This window comes from Pseudophryne corroboree, chromosome 2 (assembly GCF_028390025.1).
Source record: "Pseudophryne corroboree isolate aPseCor3 chromosome 2, aPseCor3.hap2, whole genome shotgun sequence".
NCBI lineage: Eukaryota > Metazoa > Chordata > Amphibia > Anura > Myobatrachidae > Pseudophryne > Pseudophryne corroboree.
The window spans coordinates 237038950-237062120 of record NC_086445.1 but is presented as its reverse complement, the minus strand read 5'-3'; the positions used below and the strand labels follow the sequence as shown (position 1 = coordinate 237062120).

Sequence of the window (23171 nt, the reverse complement as noted above, 5' to 3'; positions counted from 1 at the left end):
TCCGACTGCACTTGGACAGGCTGAGAGCGAACCATGTGCACCGCTTGTCGTAGCGCATTGAAAATCGCGCGGAGTTCTAGAACATTTATTGACAGCAATTTTTCGTGATCCGCCCAGAGACCCTGGAGCTGACAATTTTGAATTACCGCTCCCCAACCTCTGAGACTGGCGTCCGTAGTTAGAATTATCCAATTGCAAACTCCGAACCGTCTTCCTGCGGTTAAATTGTGTTCCTTGAGCCACCATAGCAGAGAAACTCTTGCTATTGGTGACAACCTCACTCTGTGGTGAATCTGCAGATGCGAGCCCGACCACTGGGCAAGCACGTTCAGCTGAAATGGACGAGAGTGAAATCTCCCGAACTGAAGCGCCTCGAAAGCTGCCACCATTGTGCCTAACAGGCGAATGCACAAGTGTACCGACACTGTGCGTGGTTTGAGTACTAATTGTACTAGATGGCGTAGCATTTGTACTTTCTGCTGTGGTAGGTAAATCCTTTGATTGACCGTATCGAGAATCATACCTAGGAACTGAAGGCGTTGAGACGGAATCAGATGTGATTTCTTGAAATTGACAATCCAACCGTGGTGAACCAATACATTGTAAGTTAGCAGCGCATGTTGGGTAAGTATCTGTTGAGACGGAGCTTTGATGAGCAGATCGTCTAAATACGGAACTATCGTCACTCCCAGGGATCTGAGGTGAGCTATCATCACAGACATTACTTTGGTGAATACCCGAGGCGCTGATGACAGGCCAAACGGCAGAGCCTGAAACTGGTAATGGTTCTGGCGTATTGCAAATCGTAAGAATTTCTGATGAGGCTGCCAAATTGGAATGTGTAAGTACGCATCCTTGAGGTCTAGCGCAATCATAAATTCCTTGGTCTCTAACCCCGCAATCACCGACCGTAGAGACTCCATTTTGAATCTGTAGTAAGTTACGTACTGATTGAGGCCCTTTAAGTTCAATATTGGTCTGACTGAGCCATCCGGCTTCGGGACCACAAACAGGCTTGAATAATAACCCTGACCCTGTTGGTGTACAGGGACCGGAATCAACACTGCCGAATCCAGTAAGGACTGAATGGCAATTTGCAAAACTCTCCTCTTGTCGTCCGACAGAGGCAATCCTGTCTTGAAAAACCGCAGAGGCGGCAGACAGTCGAACTCTATTTTGTAACCTTTTAACACTAAATTGCGAATCCAGCCCTCCGCGGATGTGTGGAACCACGCCCCATGGAACGTCTGAAGGCGTGCTCCCACAATTGGAGAACCGAGATGGGCTGGTAACCCGTCATGCCACTGGCTTGTCGGTAACCTTAGCGTCTTGGCGAGTTGTGTTGGTTTGATGGAAACCACGTCCTCGACCACGTCTAGCAGGCGTGGCTGATCCTCTGCCACGTCCTCGAAAGGGCTGAGGTCTAAAGGATTTGAACGAAGGTCCAGCGTACCTTCTTCTTGGCGCAGGTGGAGGCAATGGTAAGAACACAGACTTACCTCCCGTAGCCTCCTTAATCCATGCGTCCAATTCTGGACCAAACAACTTCTTGCCATCGTAAGGCAACGCCTCTATACTTCGTTTGACCTCTGCCTCCGCTTGATAAGTACGCAGGTAGAGTGCTCTTCGTGCCGTAACTAGCGAAGATGAAATACGAGAAGTGAGCTGACAGACGTCAGTAGACGCTGTACAGAGATACTCTACAGCCTCAATCATTTGATTCACCTGAATTATCAGGTTTTCGTCATGTAAAGCCGATTTGAGTTCTGTAAGCCATATTATGAGCGCCTTAGTGACCCAAATGCCAACCAATCCAGGTCTTAGCATCACACCTGCTGCTACATACATGGATTTAAGCATAGTTTCTATCTTACGATCTGACGGATCTTTAAGCGTAGTAGCTGATGGCACTGGTATGGTTAATTTCTTGGTAAGCTTTGACACTGAAGAATCAACTATTGGTGGATTCTCCCATGTACCCGTTACCGATTCTGGAAACGGATAACTAGACTTAAATCTGCGAGGTATAGAAAACCGTTTATCTGGATTCTGTCTGGATTCTACTAACATCTGATTTAGAGAATCCGACACAGGAAAACTAACTGGCGTCTTCCGTCGTTTAGTAAATATGACCTGATCATTGGTGAGAGGCTGCTCAGCTTCAGGAAACCTTAGCGACTGCCGTACCGCTCTGATGAGATCATCAATGCCGGAACTGTTAACATCCTCGCCGTCTGACTCCACTTCGCCCTCCTCCCCCTCATCGTGTTCCGTGAGGTCTGGGATGGAATCGTCAGACTGCAACATAGCAGACACTGGAAAATCATAAGACATATGAAAATTATCCCGTTTGCCCAAAATGGATTTGGACCCTACGCAAGGCTGAGACGCCTCCGGTAGTTCTGGCGGTCTCACCCTAGACTCAGCTCTTAGCGTTTCTCGCTCCAGACGAGCAGCGGTCATTTCTGTCTGAAATTTCTCCAGTACATTTACTAACATACCCCACGGAGGGTCCGGTGATGAAATTGGTTGCAAAACCGGAGCAGAAATGGTATTCTGAACGGAATCCACAAAACATACGTTACATGTGGTAGATCCATCCGGTAACACACTGCCACATACTTTGCAAATATGCTTTTTAGTTTTTGCTGGTGTCTTACTCATTATGGCGACAGACAATACAATACACAAAACACAGACACCTGCACGGCTCAGTAAAATAGCAATAAGGTGGCTCTGTATATATATCTGGCCCAGTGCAATACACGTGGCCAGTACTATGAAATTTGATCCCAAATTCCCACGAACACCCCTGCGCCTCCGGTGGAGAAGAGATGTAGGACAGGAACGTTCTGGAATCACAGAGGAAGACACAGGAAGCTGTTAAAAATGGCTGCCCTGCTCTACTTATACATATAATCACAGTGCTGCATTCACTGATTATACTGTAATAATCCCTCTGCTGCTGCAGTATTTCACTGATATGTCCCCCCTGTAATGGCTGTTTATCTTATTACAGCGGCAGCGCAGCGTGTGGGCCCCCAGCGGGTATCGTAGAGCGCTATGTGCCTCGTGTGTCCCAGCGGTGGGCTCCTATATATAGCGTGTCAGCTACCCAGGTAGCGCTGCTGTTCCGAGGTGCCTGGCCGGAGGCTGTGGCCTAACGGGCGGGTACCTGAGCGGGGAGAGCCGCGGCGCCTGCACGGAGGTCTGTGCCGACCGTGCGGGCGCCTGAGTGGGGAGAGCCGCTGCGCCTGCACGGAGGTCTGTGCCGAACGTGCGGGCGTCTGAGTGGGGAGAGCCGCGGCGCCTGCACGGAGGTCCGTGCCGAACGTGCGGGCGTCTGAGTGGAGAGAGCCGCGTGCCTGCACGGAGGTTCTGAGCGGGCCGGAATGGGCGGGCGCCTGAGCGGGAAGATGCCGGAGGCTGAGAGGGGAGAGCCGCTCTGCCACTTGCCGTCACCCAGCACTATGTCCCCATACGTCGGGGCGGCAGCGGGAGCTGACCGCCCCGTTTCACATACCTCACTCCTGCAGACGTGCGGAGGCTCCGACGGGGCTTTTCAGTAAGCGCCGGCCAGCCAGTGCAGGAGGATGTGAGGGCTGTGAGGGAGCTCTTTCAGAGAGGCCCGACACGCCCGTGCTGCAATCAGCAGCTGCACTATCCCTGACCCTGCCTTTTGGAAGGGGGACAGGGATGTGTCAAACAGTAGAAAAAATAAAAATAAAAATGAAAAATAAAACTTTCTTCTGACTTCAGCTAAGCATGTGTTGCCACGTGCAGCACAGAAAAAACACTGAGTAAGTGCTCGGGGATATGGAGGGGTGGAGTGTTACTAAATTTAAATATTCAGTGCTGTGTTCCTACGGAAGCCCGTCCATATCCCAAGAGTACTCCAGTGACCCCTAGTGGATGAAAAAGAAATAGACGTTATGGTAAGAACTTACCGTTGATAACGTGATTTCTCTTATGTCCACAGGTATCCACAGGATAACATTGGGATATGGTTGAGCGACAGCGGAAATGGCACCAACACGGTCACAAGCTTTCTGGCCTCCCAGGATGCATCGGGGCTTCACCATATAATCCCGCCCACTGACTCAGTCAAATCAGTTCTTTCCACAGCGATTAGGCAGGAGCATCAGGTAGAAACCTATTCAGGCGATAAGAACACACATGCACACCCTTCCATGCAAGAGGGAAGAAGTTTAGTGATTGTTAAGATCCTCAAATCAGGTGCGTCAGGGTGGGATCCCTGTGGATACCTGTGGACATAAAAGAGAAATCACGTTATCAACGGTAAGTTCTTACCATAACGTCTATTTCTCTGGCTGGGTCCACAGGATAACATTGGGATTCCCAAAGCCAATTTTAGTGGTGGGGACGCTCCTGATTACACAGAAGGACCTTTCGCCCGAAGTCTGCGTCATGAGAGGCAAAAGTATCCAAGGCATAATGTCTAATGAATGTCTTTATGGAAGACCATGTGGCTGCCTTACAAATCTGTTCTGCTGAAGCACCCTGTTGTGCTGCCCATGAAGGACCTACCTTACGCGTAGAGTGAGCAGAGATATTAGTCGGAGTAGGGAGATCTGCATGAGAATAAGCTTCTGATATTACCATTCGGAGCCATCTTGCGAGCGTCTGTTTACTAGCAGGCCATCCTCTTCTATGAAATCCGTAGAGGATCAAGAGAGAATCTGTTTTCCTGATGGCACTAGTACGATCTATGTAGATTCTTAAAGCTCGGACTACGTCCAGCGACGCTTCTCCCGCAGAAAGTCCCGATACCTGAAAAGCTGGGACTACAATCTCTTCATTAAGGTGAAACTTTGAAACTACCTTTGGAAGATAACCAGATCTCGTTCTGAGAACTGCTCTGTCTGGAAAAAACTTAGGAAAGGAGACTTACATGATAACGCTCCTAAATCTGATACTCTTCTGGCTGACACCATTGCCAGTAGAAAAAGCACTTTAGCCGTTAAACATTTAAGATCTGCTCTCTTAAGCGGTTCAAACGGAGGACCCTGGAGGAATTTAAGAACTAAATTCAAATCCCAGGGAGCTGCAGGAGGAACAAATGGAGGTTGAATATGTACAACTCCCTGAAAGAAAGTACGTACATCCTATACATCAGCAATCTTTCGCTGAAACCATACAGTTAATGCTGATACTTGAACTCTCAAGGAAGCAATTTTCAAACCTTTATCTAATCCTGCTTGAAGGAAATCCAAAATCCTGGATCCAAACTTTTTTCAGTACACCAATGAATATAGGCTTGCCATATTCTATGATACACACAAGCTGAAGAAGGCTTTCTTGCTCTGAGCATAGTTTGGATAACTTGTTTTGAAAATCCTCTAGCTTCTAAGATAGAGGTTTCAACAGCCACGCCGTCAAAGACAGACGATCCAGATGGCTGTGACAACAAGGACCCTGCATTAGCAGATCTGGACGTTGAGGGAGCCGTATCGGTGCTTCCACGGACATTCTCAGTAGATCTGTGTACCAATGCCTTCTTGGCCAAGCTGGAGCTATTAGAATTATTGCTCCCTTTGCTTGCTTTATTTTTCTCACTACTCTGGGTAACAGATATTGGAGGGAACAGATACGCCAGATGAAATTTCCATTCTACTGACAGTGCGTCTACAAGGACCGCTCCGGGATCCTTTGTCCTCGATCCGTACCTCGGAACTTTGTTGTTTAGACGAGACGCCATGAGATCTATCTCTGGTAGACCCCATCTGTTCACTAGTGTCTGAAACACTTCTGGGTGTAATGCCCATTCGGTTTCCTGAATGGTGTGTCGACTGAGAAAATCTGCTTCCCAGTTCAGAACACCTGGGACAAACACTGCTGACAATGCTGGGAGATGGAGCTCTGCCCATCTTAGAATGGGCGTTACTTCCTCCATCAATCTTTTGCTGTGAGTTCCTCCTTGATGATTGAGGTACGCTACTGCTGTCGCATTGAGCGAATCTGGACCGGTCTTCCTTGCAGACTGTCCTTTGCCTGAACTAGAGCCATATTAATGGCCCTTATTTCCAACAGATTTATTGGCAGGCGACTTTCCCTTGCGGTCCATTTTCCCTGGAACCAAAGGCTTCAGAGTACCGCACCCCAGCCTTGCCGACTGGCATCTGTGGTGAGGACTTTCCATTCTTTTATCCAAAAGGGTCTCCCCTTGTTTAAATGGTCCGTCTGTAGCCACCACGCTAGAGACCTTTTTACGTTTACTGGAAACTTTATCATCTGCTTTTTTATCGTCTGATGATTTCCGTTCCATTTGGTCAGAATAAGGTGCTGCAATGGTCTGGAGTGGAATTGCGCATATTCCACCATGTCGAAGGTTGATACCATCAGACCCAACAGTCGCATTGCTGCATGGACTGACATTGTCTGGGCGTGCAAGGCTTCCTGAGCCATGACCTGCACCTTGACTATCTTTTTCTCTGGTAAGAGAACTTTCTGTAGGTCTGAATCCAATATGGCCCCCAAATTAACCATCCGCTGTGACGGATTCAGACTACTTTTCCCAATTTATGAGCCACCCGTGTCCCTGTAAACAAACTATTGTCTGTTGAAGATGGCTCAAAAGTAACTCCTGCGAATGTGCTAGGATTAACAGGTCGTCGAGGTATGGGAATATTCTTATCCCCTGCTTGCGAAGACAAGCTGCCATAACCACCATAATTTTGGTAAACACCCTGGGTGCTGTTGCTAGCCCGAAGGGCAAAGCTAACTGAAAATGTTCCTGGAGGATGGCAAACCTGAGGTAACACTGATGAGACAGTGCTATAGGCACATGTAGGTAAGCATCCTGTACATCCAGAGATACCATGTAATCTCCCGGTTCCATAGCTAACATTATGGAGCGTAATGTCTCCATGTGGAACCTTGGGATCCAAATGTATTTGTTTAACATTTTCAGATTGAGAATTGGTCGAAATGACCCATTCGGCTTCTGGATCAGAAATAGATTGGAGTAAAACCCCTGTCCCCTTTGTGATGGAGGTACTGGGACAATCACACCTAACTGCAGTAACTTTTGGACTGCTTCTTGCAGGGCATTGGACTTCGACTCTATACGAGACGGGCTGGTGCAAAAAAAAATCTTTGAGGAGGCTGCCTCCTGAATGGGAACCCATACCCCTGAGATACCACCTTCTGCACCCAAGCATCTGTTGTCAACTGTTGCCATACGTGTGCAAAATGAAGTAGTCGGCCCCCAACCCTGGAATCCTCCAGGCGGAGGCCAGTCTCTTCAGGCTGATGGTTTCTGTTCAGGCTTGATGACGCCAGGAAGTGGATATGGGTGCTGGTACTTGTGGTCCTTGTAGTGTTCATTTTTATTGTTGTTGTTTTACCCTTGTGAGATAAGAAAATCTCCCAGATAAATTTATTAAAGATATATTTTATATTTTTATATATATTGTGCTTTTGAATTTCAGCCGGCGCCAGTACTTTTTTTTTCGGCTTTTTGCTAGCCCACTGCTTCCTACCCCTGGTTTTGAACTGGGGTTGCTTAGACTCCGCTTTTGCTTTGCTAGCGAAATTTTGAACCCTTAGACTTCGGGTTATAAGTAGCCGGAAATCTGACCTTCTTTGATTCAGCCTCTGATTCTAGGATATCAGATAATGGTTTCCCAAACAATATATTACCAATGAAAAGGTAATGCTTCCAATTCCTTCTTGGATTCTGCCTCTGCTTTCCAAGTACGCAGCCAAACTGCTCTACGAGCGGCTACCGTCAAGGCTGATGCTCTAGAAGCGATTGTACCCATGTAAACTGACGCTTCTTCTAAGTATTGGGCAGATTGTCTTAAACGGCTTAAATGATACTCTTGCTCCCTATTAGAAGAGAGGTCATTCTCTAGTTCCTCTATCCATTCGCCCATTGCCTTTGCTATCCAAGCCGAAGCCATAGCAGGTCTTACCACTGCTCCTGCGAGAGAAAATATATTTTTCAAGAAGCTATCTACCCTTCTGTCAGTGACATCATTTAGTGAGGTAGATGACAGTGGTAAAGCAGATTTATGCACAAGTCGCAGCACATGTGCATCTACTTTTGGAGGAACTTCTCTTTTCGAACAATCCGCAGCTGGAAATGGATATAAGAATTCCATCTTTTCGGAATCTTATACTTTTTACTGGGCATCGCCCAAGATTCTTCCATCATTTCCGTCAGCTCATCCGACGCTGGGAACTCAGCTTTAACTGCTTTTGCTCGTTTAAACACAGGTGCTTTAGACTTTGACACTGTCTTGGCTGGCTCTTCCAAAGAGAGAACAGCCTTCACAGGATCAATAAGTTCAGCTACATCCTCTGAACTAAAATTCTGCGACTGATCATCATACGGAGTATTTGAATATACTGTATCATCATTTGTTGTATCATCTTGTGTAGTCTGCCACATAGACACATCTGTCTTAGTCTTACCTGTTCCTTGGTTACTTGTAGAGGCTACTGGAACCAAGCCGTAGGAAGGAAGCTGCATGTATGGGTTAATAGTGTAACCTAACCCTTGAGGTGGTGCTACCGGAGTTAACCTGTCCGCTATTGAAGATAAATAAGAATTTACTTACCGATAATTCTATTTCTCGTAGTCCGTAGTGGATGCTGGGAACTCCGTAAGGACCATGGGGAATAGCGGCTCCGCAGGAGACTGGGCACATCTAAAGAAAGCTTTAGGACAGGCATGTCCAAACTGCGGCCCTCCAGCTGTTGTGAAACTACATATCCCAGCATGCCCTGACACAGTTTTGCTGTCAGAGAATGCTAAAGCTGTGTCAGGGCATGCTGGGATGTGTAGTTTCTCAACAGCTGGAGGGCCGCAGTTTGGACATGCCTGCTTTAGGACTATCTGGTGTGCACTGGCTCCTCCCCCTATGACCCTCCTCCAAGCCTCAGTTAGGATACTGTGCCCGGACGAGCGTACACAATAAGGAAGGATTTTGAATCCCGGGTAAGACTCATACCAGCCACACCAATCACACCGTACAACTTGTGATATGAAACCCAGTTAACAGCATGATAACAGAGGAGCCTCTGAATAAATGGCTCACAACAAGAACCCGATTAGTTAACAATAACTATGTACAAGTATTGCAGACAATCCGCACTTGGGATGGGCGCCCAGCATCCACTACGGACTACGAGAAATAGAATTATCGGTAAGTAAATTCTTATTTTCTCTGACGTCCTAGTGGATGCTGGGAACTCCGTAAGGACCATGGGGATTATACCAAAGCTCCCAAACGGGCGGGAGAGTGCGGATGACTCTGTAGCACCGAATGAGAGAACTCCAGGTCCTCCTCAGCCAGGGTATCAAATTCGTAGAATTTTGCAAACGTGTTTGCCCCTGACCAAGTAGCTGCTCGGCAAAGTAGTAAAGCCGAGACCCCTCGGGCAGCCGCCCAAGATGAGCCCACCGTCCTTGTGGAATGGGCTTTTATTGATTTAGGCTGCGGTCATCCTACCGCAGAATGCGCCAGCTGAATAGTGCTACAAATCCAGCGCGCAATAGACTGCTTAGAAGCAGGAGCACCCAGCTTGTTGGGTGCCATCAGGATAAACAGCGAGTCAGTTTTCCTGACTCCAGCCGTCCTGGAAAAATAAAATTTTCAGGGCCCTGACTACGTCCAGCAACTTGGAATCCTCCAAGTCCCCAGTAGCCGCAGGCACCACAATAGGTTGGTTCAAGTGAAAACCTGAGACCACCTTTGGGAGAAACTGAGGACGAGTCCTCAACTCTGCCCTATCCATATAGAAAATCAGATAAGGCCTTTTACATGACAAAGCCGCCAATTCTGACACACGCCTGGCCAAGGCCAAGGCCAACAGCATGACCACTTTCCACGCGAGATACTTTAGCTCCATGGTTTTAAGTGGCTCAACCAATGCGACTTTAGGAAATCCAACACCACGTTGAGATCCAAAAAGTGCCACAGGAGGCACAAAAGGAGGCTGAATATGTAGTACTCCTTTTAACCAAAGTCTGAACTTCAGGCAGTGAAGCCAGTTCTTTCTGGAAGAAAATCGACAGAGCCGAAATCTGGACCTTGATGGACCCCAATTTGAGGCCCAAACGTCACCCCTGCTTGCAGGAAGTGCAGGAATCGACATAGTTGAAATTCCTCCGTCGGGGCCTTCATGGCCTCCCACCAAGCAACAAATTTTCGCCAAACGCGGCGATAATGTCTTGCGGTGACATCCTTCCTGGCTATGATCAGGGTAGGGATGACTTCCTTCGGAATACCCTTTTCCTTTAGGATCCGGTGTTCTACCGCCATGCCGTCAAACGCAGCCGCGGTAAGTCTTGGAACAGACAGGGTCCCTGCTGCAGCAGGTCTTGTCTGAGCGGCAGAGGCCAAGGGTCCTCTGCCAGCATCTCTTGAAGTTCCGGGTGCCAAGCTCTTCATGGCCAATCCGGAACCCCGAGTATGGTTTTCACTCCTCGCCTTCTTATTATTCTCAGTACCTTGGGTATGAGAGGTAGAGGAGGAGACACATAAACCGACTGGTACACCCACGGTGTCACTAGAGCGTCCCCAGCGATCGCCTGAGGGTCCCTTGACCTGGCGCAATATCTTTTCAACTTCTTGTTGAGGCGGGACGCCATCATGTCCACCCGTGGTCATTCCCAACGGTTTACCCGCATTTGGAAAACTTCTGGATGAAGTCCCCATTCTCCTGGGTGTAGGTCGCCCATCGGAGAATCCTTGTGGCTTCTGCCATCGCCATCCTGCTTCTTGTGCCGCCCTGTCTGTTTACATGGGCGACCGCCGTGATGTCGTCTGATTGGATCAGTACCGGCTGGTTCTGAAGCAGGGGCCTTGCTTGGCTTAGGGCATTGTAAATGGCCCTTAGCTGCAGAATATTTATGTGAAGCAAAATCTCCTTGGAAATTTCTTCCCTGTGTGACTGCACCCCAGCCCCGAAGGCTGGCATCCGTGGTCACCAGGACCCAGTCCTGTATTCCGAATCTGCGGCCCTCTAGTAGATGAGCCCTCTGCAGCCACCACAGCAGCGACACCCTGTTTCTTGCTGACAGGGTTATCCGCTGTTGTATCTGTAGATGGGACCCGGACCATTAGTCCCACAGGTCCCACTGGAACGTCCTTGCGTGGAGTCTTCCGAATGGAATTATGCTTCGTACGAAGCTACCATTTTTCCCAGGACTCGTGTGCATTGATGTACCGACACCTGTCCTGGTTTTAGGATGTCTCTGACTAGAGATGACAACTCCTCGGCTTTTTCCACTGGAAGAAACACTCTTTTCTGGTCTGCGTTCAGAAACATTCCCAGGAATAGAAGACGTGTCGTCGGGACCAGCTGTGACTTTGGAATATTGAGAATCCAGTCGTGCTGTTGTAGCACTTCCCGAGAGAGTGCTACCCCCACTACCAACTGTTCTTTGGACCTCGCCTTTATCAGGAGATCGTCCAAGTACGGGATAATAAAAACTTCCTTCTTGCGAAGGAGTATCATCACTTCGGTCATTACCTAGGTAAAGACCTTCGGTGCCGTGGACAACTCCAACGGCCGCGTCTGGAACGGATAGTGACAGTCCTGTACCACATATCTGAGGCACTCCTGGTGAGGGAGGTAAATGGGGACATGCAGGTACGCATCCTTGATGTCCAGGGAGACCCTGTAATCCCCCTCGTCCAGGCTCGTAATAACCGCCCTGAGCGATTCCATCTTGAACTTGAATCTTCTGATATAAAAGTTCAAGTATTTTAATTTCAAGATGGGTCTCACCGAACCGTTGCGGTACCACAACCACTGTGGAATAGTAACCCCTTCCTTGCTGAAGGAGGGGCACCTTGACAATCACTTGTTGTGATTATAGTGTTGAATATCCACCAACACCGTCTCCCTGGCAGAGGGAGGTGCCGGTAAGGCAGATTTTAGGAAACGGCGGGGGGAAGAACGTCTCGAACTCCAGCCTGTACCCCTGAGATACTACTTGAAGGACCCAGGGATCCATGTGAGAGAGCCCACTGTCCGCTGAAATATCTGAGACGGGCCCCCACCGTACCCGGGTCCGCCTGAGCAGTCCCAGCACCATGCTGTGGACCTACCGGACACAGGGAGGACTTCTGCTCTTGGGAACTAGCTGTGTGTTGCAGCTTTTTCCTCTACCTTTGCCTCTCGGCAGAAAGGATCAGCCTCTAGCCCTCTTGCTTTTCTGGGGCCGAAAGGACTGTACTTGATGATACGGTGCTTTCTTTTGTTGTGGGGTATTTCCCAGCAGTAGCTGTGGAAACGAGGTCTGAAAAACTATCCCCAAACAGTTTTACCCCCTTATAGGGCAACTTCCATGTGCCGATTCGAGTCGGCATCGCCTGACCATTGCCAAGTCCATAACTCCCGTCTGGCGGCAATGGACCTAGCGCTTATTTTTGATGCCAGCCGGCAAATATCCCTCTGTGCATCACGCATGTATAAGACCACGTCTTTTATATGCTCTATTTTCAGCAAAATATTGTCCCTATCCATAGTTATTTTCCGACAGGGAATCTGACCACGCAGCGGGAGCACTGCACATCCATGCCGAAGCAACGGCTGGTCGCAATATAATGCCCTAGTGTGTGACCATATCTTATAGGGTAACCTCCTGCTTTCTATCAGCAGGTTCCTTCAGGGCGGCCGTACCCGGAGACGGTAGTGCCACCTTTTCTGATAAGCGTGTAAGCGCTGTATCTACCCTATGGGGTGTTTCCCCGCGTGACCTATCCTCTGGCGGGAAAGGGTACGCTGCCAATAACCGTTGTAGAAATTATCAATTTCTTACCGGGGGAAGACCACTCTTCCTCACACACCTCATTTAATTTCTCAGATGCAGGAAAAACTACTAATAGTTTTCTCTCACCAAACACAATACCTTTTTATGTGGTACCTGGGGTATAATCATAAATGTGTAATACATTTTTCATTGGCTCAATCCTGTAACGGGTGGACCTATTTGGAGGGTACACCAGTCTCATCGATGTCGACACTGGAGTCAGTATCCGTGTCGACATCTGTGTCTGTTATCTGAGGTAGCGGGCGATTTTAGAGCCCCCCATGACATTTGAGACGCTGGAACAGGCACAAGCTGAGTAGCCGGCTGTTCCGTGTCGTCGACCTTTTATGTAAGGAGTTGACACTTTCACGTAATCCTTCCATAAGTTCAACCACACCGGTGTCGACCCCGCAGGGGGTGACAACATATTTACAGGCATTCGCTCCGCCTCCACCTCATTATCCTCCACATACCTGTCGACACAGCCGTACCGACACAGCACACACACAGGGAATGCTCTGATAGAGGACAGGACCCCACAAAGCCCTTTGGGGAGACAGAGGGAGAGTATGCCAGCACACACCAGGGCGCTATATATCACCTATAAAAAAGTGTTTTCCCTTATAGCTGCATATATATTGTATACTGCGCCTAAATTGTGCCCCCCCCCTCTCTTTTTAACCCTTTCTGTAGTGTATTAACTGCAGGGGAGAGCCAGGGAGCTTCCCTCCAACGGAGCTGTGAGGGAAAAATGGCGCCAGTGTGCTGGAGATAGCTCCGCCCCTTTTTCGCGGACTTCTCCCGCATTTTTATGGATTCTGGCAGGGGTTAATGTACATCCATATAGCCCTGGGGGTTATATGTGATGTATTTTTGCCAGCCAAGGTGTTAATATTGCTGCTCAGGGCGCCCCCCCCAGCGCCCTGCACCCATCAGTGACCGCAGTGTGAGGTGTGCATGAGGAGCAATGGCGCACAGCTGCAGTGCTGTGCGCTACCTTGATGAAGACTGATGTCTTCTGCCGCCGATTTTCCGGACCTCTTCTTGCTTCTGGCTCTGTAAGGGGGCCGGCGGCGCGGCTCTGGGACCGGACTCCGAGGCTGGGCCTGTGTTCGATCCCTCTGGAGCTAATGGTGTCCAGTAGCCTAAGAAGCCCAAGCTGGCTGCAAGCAGGCAGGTTCGCTTCTTCTCCCCTTGGTCCCTCGATGCAGTGAGCCTATTGCCAGCAGGTCTCACTGAAAATAAAAAACCTAAAACTAACTTTTATCTAAGAAGCTCAGGAGAGCCCCCTAGATTGCACCCTGCTCGGTCGGGCACAAAAATCTAACTGAGGCTTGGAGGAGGGTCATAGGGGGAGGAGCCAGTGCACACCAGATAGTCCTAAAGCTTTCTTTAGATGTGCCCAGTCTCCTGCGGAGCCGCTATTCCCCATGGTCCTTACGGAGTTCCCAGCATCCACTAGGACGTCAGAGAAAAGTCTTTGCGAACATATTCCATGGTGGCTCTGTTGGTGGTTGAACCAACTCCTGTTTTTTACTTTGCTGAAAAGCAAAACAGTTCGCACACAACCCCTCATAAGTGACCAATTGGTCCATACCAATTAACCCTGTCTTACAAGATAAGCATGATAAGGATGTAGGAGTGCTTGATAAATTCTCCGTCAATTTTGCCGCTCACACACATGGTAATAATCTGTTAATGACTACACAATTTGTGACTGAAAATCACCTATATATGAATATATAGAAGTGAGATCAATCTGACCACAGCCGTGCACCTGAATTGAGTGTCAGAACAGGACTGACAACATAGAAAAGTCAGCACACATACTAGCAGTCAGTCACATGTTAAGGCATTAAAAACATTGTCATATGAGAATACAACCCCCATAACAACTTACAAGTAAGTAGGAACATTGTACTTCTGTTTTTAACTGTTTTTTTCAAACATCACATGCAGAAACAACAGTAATTATACAGATCTCATATGCAATATGTACTAAAAATTAACAATTCAAACTAACAAGTAGAGAGCATTTTTAGTACTGGATACCCTTCCGCCATAGAGCGGGATACAGGGAGACTCACCACACTTTCATATCCAAGCAAATACGCTTGCAAGATGCTGAATGGATTTAGACACTACTGATGTACACTACCGCTCCTGATAACGGACACAGTCGCTCACTGACGGACACGGATGCTCAGCGACTTCCACGTGTATGCAGACGCTAAGGCCTGCGACTCGGTCTAGGCGGGATCTCTAGTGTACACAACCGCAGCGTCTAAGCTGCGACCGAGTACCCTCATGGTAGTGTCTGAGACGGAAGTGAGGTCATTTAGTTCCTGGACGGGAGACACGCGGAAACTGGTCATGAACTCGGAGGAGGGGCGGCCAGGAGAGCGCCTGAATACCCCTGTTGACTTAAACTCTAAGGATCGCGGCCTCTACCTAGTCCTGGCGCCTATGATCCGTAGAGCGTAGCGCTGTCGCACTCGAGATGTTCGGCGCATCAACACACTGTTTGTAGTCTCCACCAATATACAGTGTAGCTGTGTCCGGACCCATCTAGTAAGAGGAAATTCATAGACTTACCTTCCCCCTATGCTCCGGCCACAGCCAGGTTATGTCTGCTGGACCTGCTAGAACATGGGTCTTCAACCTGTGGCCCTCCAGATGCTGTGGAACTACACATCCCAGCATGCCCTGCCACAGTTTTGCTATTAAGGCATGCTAAAACAGAAGCAGTGCATGCTGAGATGTGTAGTCCCACAGCATCTGGAGGGCCACAGGTTGAAGACCCATGTGCTAGAACATCTGACACAGACGCCCGTCGAGACAGCACTGTACCGCGAAGGTAAGCGTTGTTGCGACCCGGTGGGGAGTTGTTGGAGCGACTCTTTCCAGTATGTGTTTAAGACGCGGTTAAGAAAAGCTGCTCAAAAAACATAGTAAGTCTATAAAAATAACATAATAAAAGCTTCAGGATGCTTTATTTACAGCAGCCTTGTGACCATGCGGCTTCCTGCCGCACCAAGCAAAAAACTGATGCTCCTGCCTAATCGCTGTGGAAAGAACTGATTTGACTGAGTCAGTGGGCGGGATTATATGGTGAAGCCCCGATGCATCCTGGGAGGCCAGAAAGCTCGTGATCGTGTTGGTGCCATTTCCACTGTCGCTCAACCATATCCCAATGTTATCCTGTGGATAATCCTGTGGACCCAGCCAGAAAATTGTCATTTTTTTCTGTACAATATACCCACTATATACTAAGTGACACCCACAGGGACAGCGGTAACGATAACCTGTGAAATCTCCTGCATTAGGCTATTAGTACATAGCAAGAATACACAAAATAATGCAGAAACTGCATTTTCTACATAAGATTAAAAAATAATAATTGATAAACAGGACCCTAAGAGTTGAATTATTCTTTATTTGTGACTGATCCTAAACATCATAGGGTCAGGTCAACTAGCCGAGAGCTACCTTGCCCCAGAGGAAGTGCAGTAACCCTGAAATTGCGGATTATGGTGCCGTGAACATAACTTGGTGACTGAGGCAAAATTAGTACAAATGGGATCAAATGTGCAGTTGCTGGCTATGCCATTGCAGTGGCACACTGCAACCATTGCCAGCAACTGAATCAACTCCCTTGTGTGAATCAGTTTAGACAACAGTAATTCTGTAATCTGTCAAAAGTGTTAGTGGCATCACTTACACACAATCAAAATGTTACCTGAATTTGGCAAAGTGTGGCAGAATCTGCTTAGGTGGCCTACACACAGTGCTACATAGTCCACATCATTAGAAAACACAGTGCATATAGCACCATGTGTAAACACCTTGCGATGCCGATGCACGGTCCCGTGGGATCGGCATCACAAGGAAATATAGTGGGTACAGGCAGGGCCGATACGGACTATATTGGAGGTTCATGCCTCTGTTGTCAATATAGTCAGGATCAGCCGTCGCACGGTGCGGCACCGTGTGTACGCGGATTTACATGGAAACGGCATACGGCTCAATAATCTGAAGAGCTCAGTATGAAGTAACATAATGACAATAAAAAGCAAAATAATTCGAGTCCATTTACCATTTCCCAGACATATAGGAAACCAATGTCACACCATTGGTCTGGAATAAGAAGTGGCCACACAAGCCGAGATTTGAGCAGTAGGATAATTGGTAAATTTTACCTAACACATTAGCGGCCAGATCGGAGGATACCCGGACATTCATCTCTCTGGTTCTGCAGTGTCACATTCAGATTAATTTTAGCCGCTTATAAACCATTCTCATAGAAACCCTTGGACTGACACAGGATATTGAACACTGGTCCAGTCTGTGTTGCACCTGATAACCTCAGGTCTTTGCCTCTCACACTACACCTGTGTCATCCCTGTCAAACAGTGTTTTCATATTGCTACATCATTTAGCCCCTCTGAACAACCAGTAACCTTGGCCACACCTTTCATACTGCAGCTGACTTGGTTCAGACCCAGGAAAAGCCTTGTACACACAACACAAATAAATGATACCCCTTTCACACTGCCAATGCCGGATCCCACCCGGGAATTGGAAACAGGTCCTTCCCGGGTGGGATCTGGCATTGGACCCTGCGACTGGCTTATTGCCGGGTGGGTTGTTATAGCGGCAAGGGCGGAGTCGGCAGCGGTCCCATCGAGCCCGTTTACGCTGCCATTGACCCGGTATTCAACCCGTAAATAACACTGCTTTATTCCTGGGGTGAACTGCCGGGTCAGGCGACCCGGGATTTCGGCTATGCCCCTTTCACACCGCACGCTGACCCGTGTCAACCCGGGAATATGCTGGGTCGATACCGGGTTATTTGTGCGGTGTGAAAGGGGTATCAATGACTTTAAGATTGCCAGCAGAGCTCTCTTGGCATTGTCTGCCTCAGTAGCCAGTTTTTGTTTTATTATTATGATTGTCCCCAATAGTAAAGCTCTGCAGAGTATGGTCATCATGCGTAGGTATTCATAGGGCTTGATTCAATACAATGCAAGTTGAACAGCGCTGGTAATTAGTTCCCGGGACTATTCAATTCAGCGCGCAGTGACAGCCAACGACAAAAGTGCTGCAGTGATGCCGATTTCTGCCCTTTGTGCGGCGTAAACAGCATTGCGCCAGGCACTTAAGTTGGAGAATGCCGGTTCTCCTGACAAAAGACCTTGTTTAGCCCAGGAGAATGGGCACTCTCAGACTTATCACCACACTAAATTGAATAGCACCGGGAGCTAATTCCCAGAGCTATTGAACTCGCATTGTATTGAATCAAGCCCATAGTATTCCAGGGGCGGAAGAATACAGGCCCCAGAGCAACCTTTGGGCAGGGGCCCAGCAATGTTGTGCTATACTCCCCCACTTGCTCTGAAGGTAATGTGGTAGACAACTTCTGCACAGACACCTCAATGTACACATACATCAGAGCAGTAAGTAGACTTTTTGTGCCCTGTGCCAGAAAGATAATCTGGGTCATACTATATATATATATATATATATATATATATATATATATATATATATATATATATATATATATATATATATATATATATATATATATATATATATATAGAACCCTACAAGAAAATGGATTTGGACACAAATCCTCTTTATACTGCACTTAACCAATGAACATTCAGCCACAGTATCTCTCATTAAATAAAACATTTCAATATACTGCCACACCCAGGACTCGAAACCCACAACCTGCTGCATTCCAGCCACACACTCCACCCACCGAGCCACTTGATCCCGCATAAAAACTATATGAGATTTCTAATTATATGAAGCTAACTGTATCCCGTAAAAAAAAAATAACCAGCATCATAATCGAGCAGATCCATGCAGTGCAGCCACACATCTAATCCCTTGCAGCCACACTACAAACATCAGCCCAGCCGCAACGCTGATCACCTCTTCACAAAGTACAAGGTAATGCCCCTTTCAGACTGCCTGAAGCGGCTCCCAGCGTGCGACCCGCCTTAGGTCCCCGCCGCCACTGACTGCAACCCGGCATATTGCCAGGTTGGTGACATGAGCGGTGACAGCGTTTGGAGATCACATGATCTCGAAGCGCTGCCCGTACACAAAGAGTGAATGGGAAATGGGTTGCATCGACCCGGCTCCCGTTCACACTGCACAGTGAGCCGGATTGAAGACCAGGGTTGAAATACCGAGTCACTCGACCCGGTATTTCAGCCCTTGCACCTTTCAGACCGCACATGAACACGGGTTATGCGCGTTCATGTGCCAATAATCCGTGCTCAGTGGTGGCGGTCTGAAAGGGGTATAAGCTTCAAATAGTTAAAACTCTCCATCTTGGAATTCTTTAGCTTTCTATGCAAGGGCAGATAGCACAATGAATAGCGTGTCCTACTGCAAGATCATAAGTAATGGGTTCGAATCCTGGGCACATCAGCATTCCGAAACGTAATAAAGGACAGTGCAACTGAAAAACAAAGCTATCAAGTCAAGTCCATGAATGCACTTGAGGTATTAACAACAAAATGGATGGGGATAGGAGACAGGGATGGTCAGTTGATGCTGGGCTACAAAAAGGGTGGAAACTGCAAGTGAAAGCAATTAGATAATCCATAACTACAAGTGCTGCCAACAGAAGCCCCCTACCCTGCAGCACTAGGGGCCTAATTTAGACCTGATCGCTCGCTAGCAGTTTTTTTGCAGCGCCTACAGGGGAGTGTATTTTAGTTGTGCAAGGTTGCGAACGCACGTGCAGCCGAGCGGTACAAAAAGATCTTTTGAAGTTTCTGAGTAGCACAGGACTTAGTCAGACGCTGCGATCACTTCTGCCTGTCCGGGGCCAGAATTGACGTCAGACACCCGCCCTGCAAACGCTTGGGACACGCCTGCGTTTTTCCAACCACTCCCTGAAAACGGTCAGTTGACACCAACAAACACCTTTTTCCCGTCAATCTCCTTGCGATCGGCTGTGCGAATGGATTCTTCGTAAAACCCATTGCACAGCAACGATCCGCATTGTACCCGAGAGACGTGCATGCGCAGTTCTGACCTGATCGCAGCGAAAAAAAGCTAGCGTGTGATCAGGTCTGAATTACCCCCTATGTGCACACACCTAAGTTATGGCCCTGACATATACACTGATAGAGACCTGGAAAGGATATTCCAGGGTGAATGCAGAACAGTATGTAATGTATGATATTTATTTTTTTACATAAACATGCACGAGTGGGGATGTAAAATTATCTATATTGGATATACTGCGTACATAACAGGAGATGTAGAATAATCGGTAAAGGAAAGATCAGTGTATACATAGATCCTGATGTAAATGCTGCGCTATTAAAAAGACATTGAAACTTTATTACGAGCTGTCAAGACTTTTTGGCATGGAGTGCCGCACCCCCCCACGTCATCTAGCTGTGTATGTGTATATATATATATATATATATATCTACATACCTTCCAACATTTTACACATACAAATCGGTAGATTCAAAAAGGGGGCGTGGCCACGGTGGAGGTTTTCCTACACTTTCAATGGCAGTTTGGAGAGCCAAAAATCAGTACAGACCATAAAAAAAAGGTACTGTACCTGGCAAAAAGGAACAGTTGGGAGGGTATGTATCTATATACTATATATCTCTATTTATATTTACTTTTATTTATTTACTAGAGATAAATTGTATGTATACCTGCACTGGTGAGATTAGGATATACAGATAAGAGACAGGTTGCAGCATAATCTGTAATAGACAGATCAGTGTATACACATGCTAGATTGCAAAACCACCAGAAACGGAGGAATCAACATACAGTATATACACATGGCGGAGGGGGAGCAGAACCATCAGTAATGAGAGATTAGCATGTACACATGAGATGGGTCTCCTCACCTCCCCCGTAATTCAGCCATCGGTAGTAGTGATAATAAGGGAAGAGCCTCCTGTAGTAGAGAGGCAGCAGGTCCGGCAGGCTGGCGGAGTCATACACAGACATAGCCATCCCGCTACACGCAGCTGGAACCACAAACACAGTGTGACAGCAGCTGCAGCAGCACGACCTGCGCGGGAAAAGCTCGACATGCCCCCTCCCTTTACCATGTGTGTATGTCACTGCCGATCTCCTCCCAGAGCATGGCGGGAGTTGTAGTTCCCACATACGGGCCTCTGTTTTCTACTGCGTGCATGAGCGCAGGAGGAACGTCATCGGTGACGTTTTGTATACCGTAAGGGACGAGTCTGCGATAGTGAAGGCTCAGGGTGGCATCTAGTTTCCCATCGTGGAGAGGACCTTTCCCATACGCCTCAGGGCTCAGGTGACAGGTCTGTCTTTTCAGTGTAATGCCGGTGCTGGACAGCACGGTCACAGCCAACATAATTGGCATTAAGACGGCTACAGGCAGCTTTGTGGGTCCCACTCCCAGCGGCTGCGTACAATGGTCCTACTTCAGTAAGAATTGCAAATTCTGCTCATTAGCAAAATTTGCAATCCTTTTGTTCGATGAGGCTTGCCGTCATGTTTCTGATCGCGGCGGCTGCGTGTGATGTCACGCAGCTACCGCGATCATGCAACGCCCCGTTTCCAAAACACCACCCCCATTTGCCTGCCTCCGCAACGCTCCGTCTCTGCCTAGGAAACAGAGCATTGCCGCCCCGCGAACGCCTCTGCCTGATTGACAGGCAGAGGCGATTGCATTTTCTGTGACATGCGCAGGATGGTCGCTGTGCATGCGCCCGCATCTTTTTGTAATTTTTGCGGTTGGATCGCGTTTTTTTCGATCGAACCTGAATTAGGCCCAAAGACGCATTGCGACACCATAGGGGTGGTCCTATGGTAGCGCAGAATGGCTGTGATCTAATGGAGCTGCTGCTACTGCATATGGGATCGTAGACACAGGCTGAGACATTCCCCAAAAATAGTCGTGACATGTCTGCATTTTGGCACCACTTCCCAATACCCCACACCAACAGTGCCTGTCAATTACTTTGCAAATAAATCCTCTCTGCGGCTGCCATTGCAAGAACATTGTGAAAAATGCACAGTGTTGTTCAGTGCTGCAGCTGCTGCCCATCCCAGGGTAAGGAAACCAGCACATGTTTGCATACATGTATTACATACAACTTCGTGTGTATATTCCTACATGCTGGCCAGCTCCTGCCTGCACACTTTGGTCAGTGCTGCAGCCCAGGGGCAGCCGCCGCCACTGGTACTGATATTTTTTAACATTGGTCAAAAAAGGTTGGTTCGAACACACCAGCGGTTTCCGATGTTAACAAATGTTTTTACTTTTTTGAAGTGAACTAGGTGCTTAATTCAGATCTGATCGCAGAAGCAAATTTGTTAGCTAATGCTCAAAACTATGGGGGTAAGTCAGACCTGATCGCTCGCTAGCGTTTTTTGCAGCGCTGCGATCAGGTCAGAACTGCGTATGCACTGCAATGCGCAAGCGTGTCGCACAGGTACAAAGCGGATCGCCGCTCAGCGATTGGTTTGTGCGAAGAATCCATTCGCACAGGCGATCGCAAGGAGATTGACAGGAAGAAACCGTTTGTGGGTGGCAACTGACTGTTTTCTGGGAGTGGTTGGAAAAACGCAGGTGTGTCCAAGCGTTTGCCGGGAGGGTTCCTGACGTCAGTTCCTGTCCTGGTCAGGCTGAAGTGATCGCAGCGGCTGGGTAAGTCCTGGGCTACTCAGAGACTGCAGAAGATCTGTTTGTACAGCTCTGCTACACATGCGTTCGCACACTTGCAAAGCGAAAATACACTCCCCTATGGGCAGCGACTCTCTGTTCGCAGCAGTACAAAAAAAACCTAGCGAGCGATCAGGTCTGAAGTAGGCCCTATGTGCCCTGCAGGTGGGGCAGATGTAACATGTGCAGAGAGAGTTAGATTTGGGTGGGGTGTGTTCCAACTGAAATCTAAATTGCAGTGTAAAAATAAAGCAGCCAGTATTTACCCTGCACGGAGACAATATAACACACCCAAATCTAACTCTCTCTGCACATGCTATCCAGTGGCCACCCGTAAGGGAGGGGGGGGGGGGGGGTACTGTCACGGCCTTAGGAGGGAATGCTGCTATGGTTCATCCCCGGTTCTTACCTGACTAGCCATTTATGAGGGGCCGGCATGCTCTGACGGTCCGGCAGTGTGCTGTTCGCACAGCTGCGATGGCATATGCAGATATGGCTGTGTCTTCTATGTTCGATGAACAGGGGTGCAGAGTGGTGGATTTGGGGTGCTGTGGCGGCGGCCCACGTGGTGATGCTCCTGCCGGTCTGGCAGCATGGGCAGCGCCATCTTGCTTAGCATCAGTTGACCAGTCCCTAACCCAATTCTTTGCAGCCTAAGTGTCAGCTGGTGTTCCCAGCCAA

At 48.3% G+C, this 23171-nt stretch overlaps 1 protein-coding gene across 2 annotated transcripts in view; it reads right to left on the bottom strand.

The window, feature by feature from the left end:
• Positions 1–21216, bottom strand: part of PRIM1 (DNA primase subunit 1) — a 220785-nt gene extending 199569 nt beyond the window's left edge. The window contains exon 1 of one of the 2 annotated variants that reach the window (XM_063952487.1): positions 21026–21216. In XM_063952487.1, coding sequence (XP_063808557.1) covers positions 21026–21185 — 160 coding nt within the window. In that variant the 5' untranslated portion in view covers positions 21186–21216. Of the gene's footprint in view, positions 1–20694; positions 20979–21025 lie in introns of those variants that run through there. The other variant, XM_063952486.1, reaches the window with a different exon arrangement.
• Between the last annotated feature and the right edge of the window lie 1955 nt (positions 21217–23171).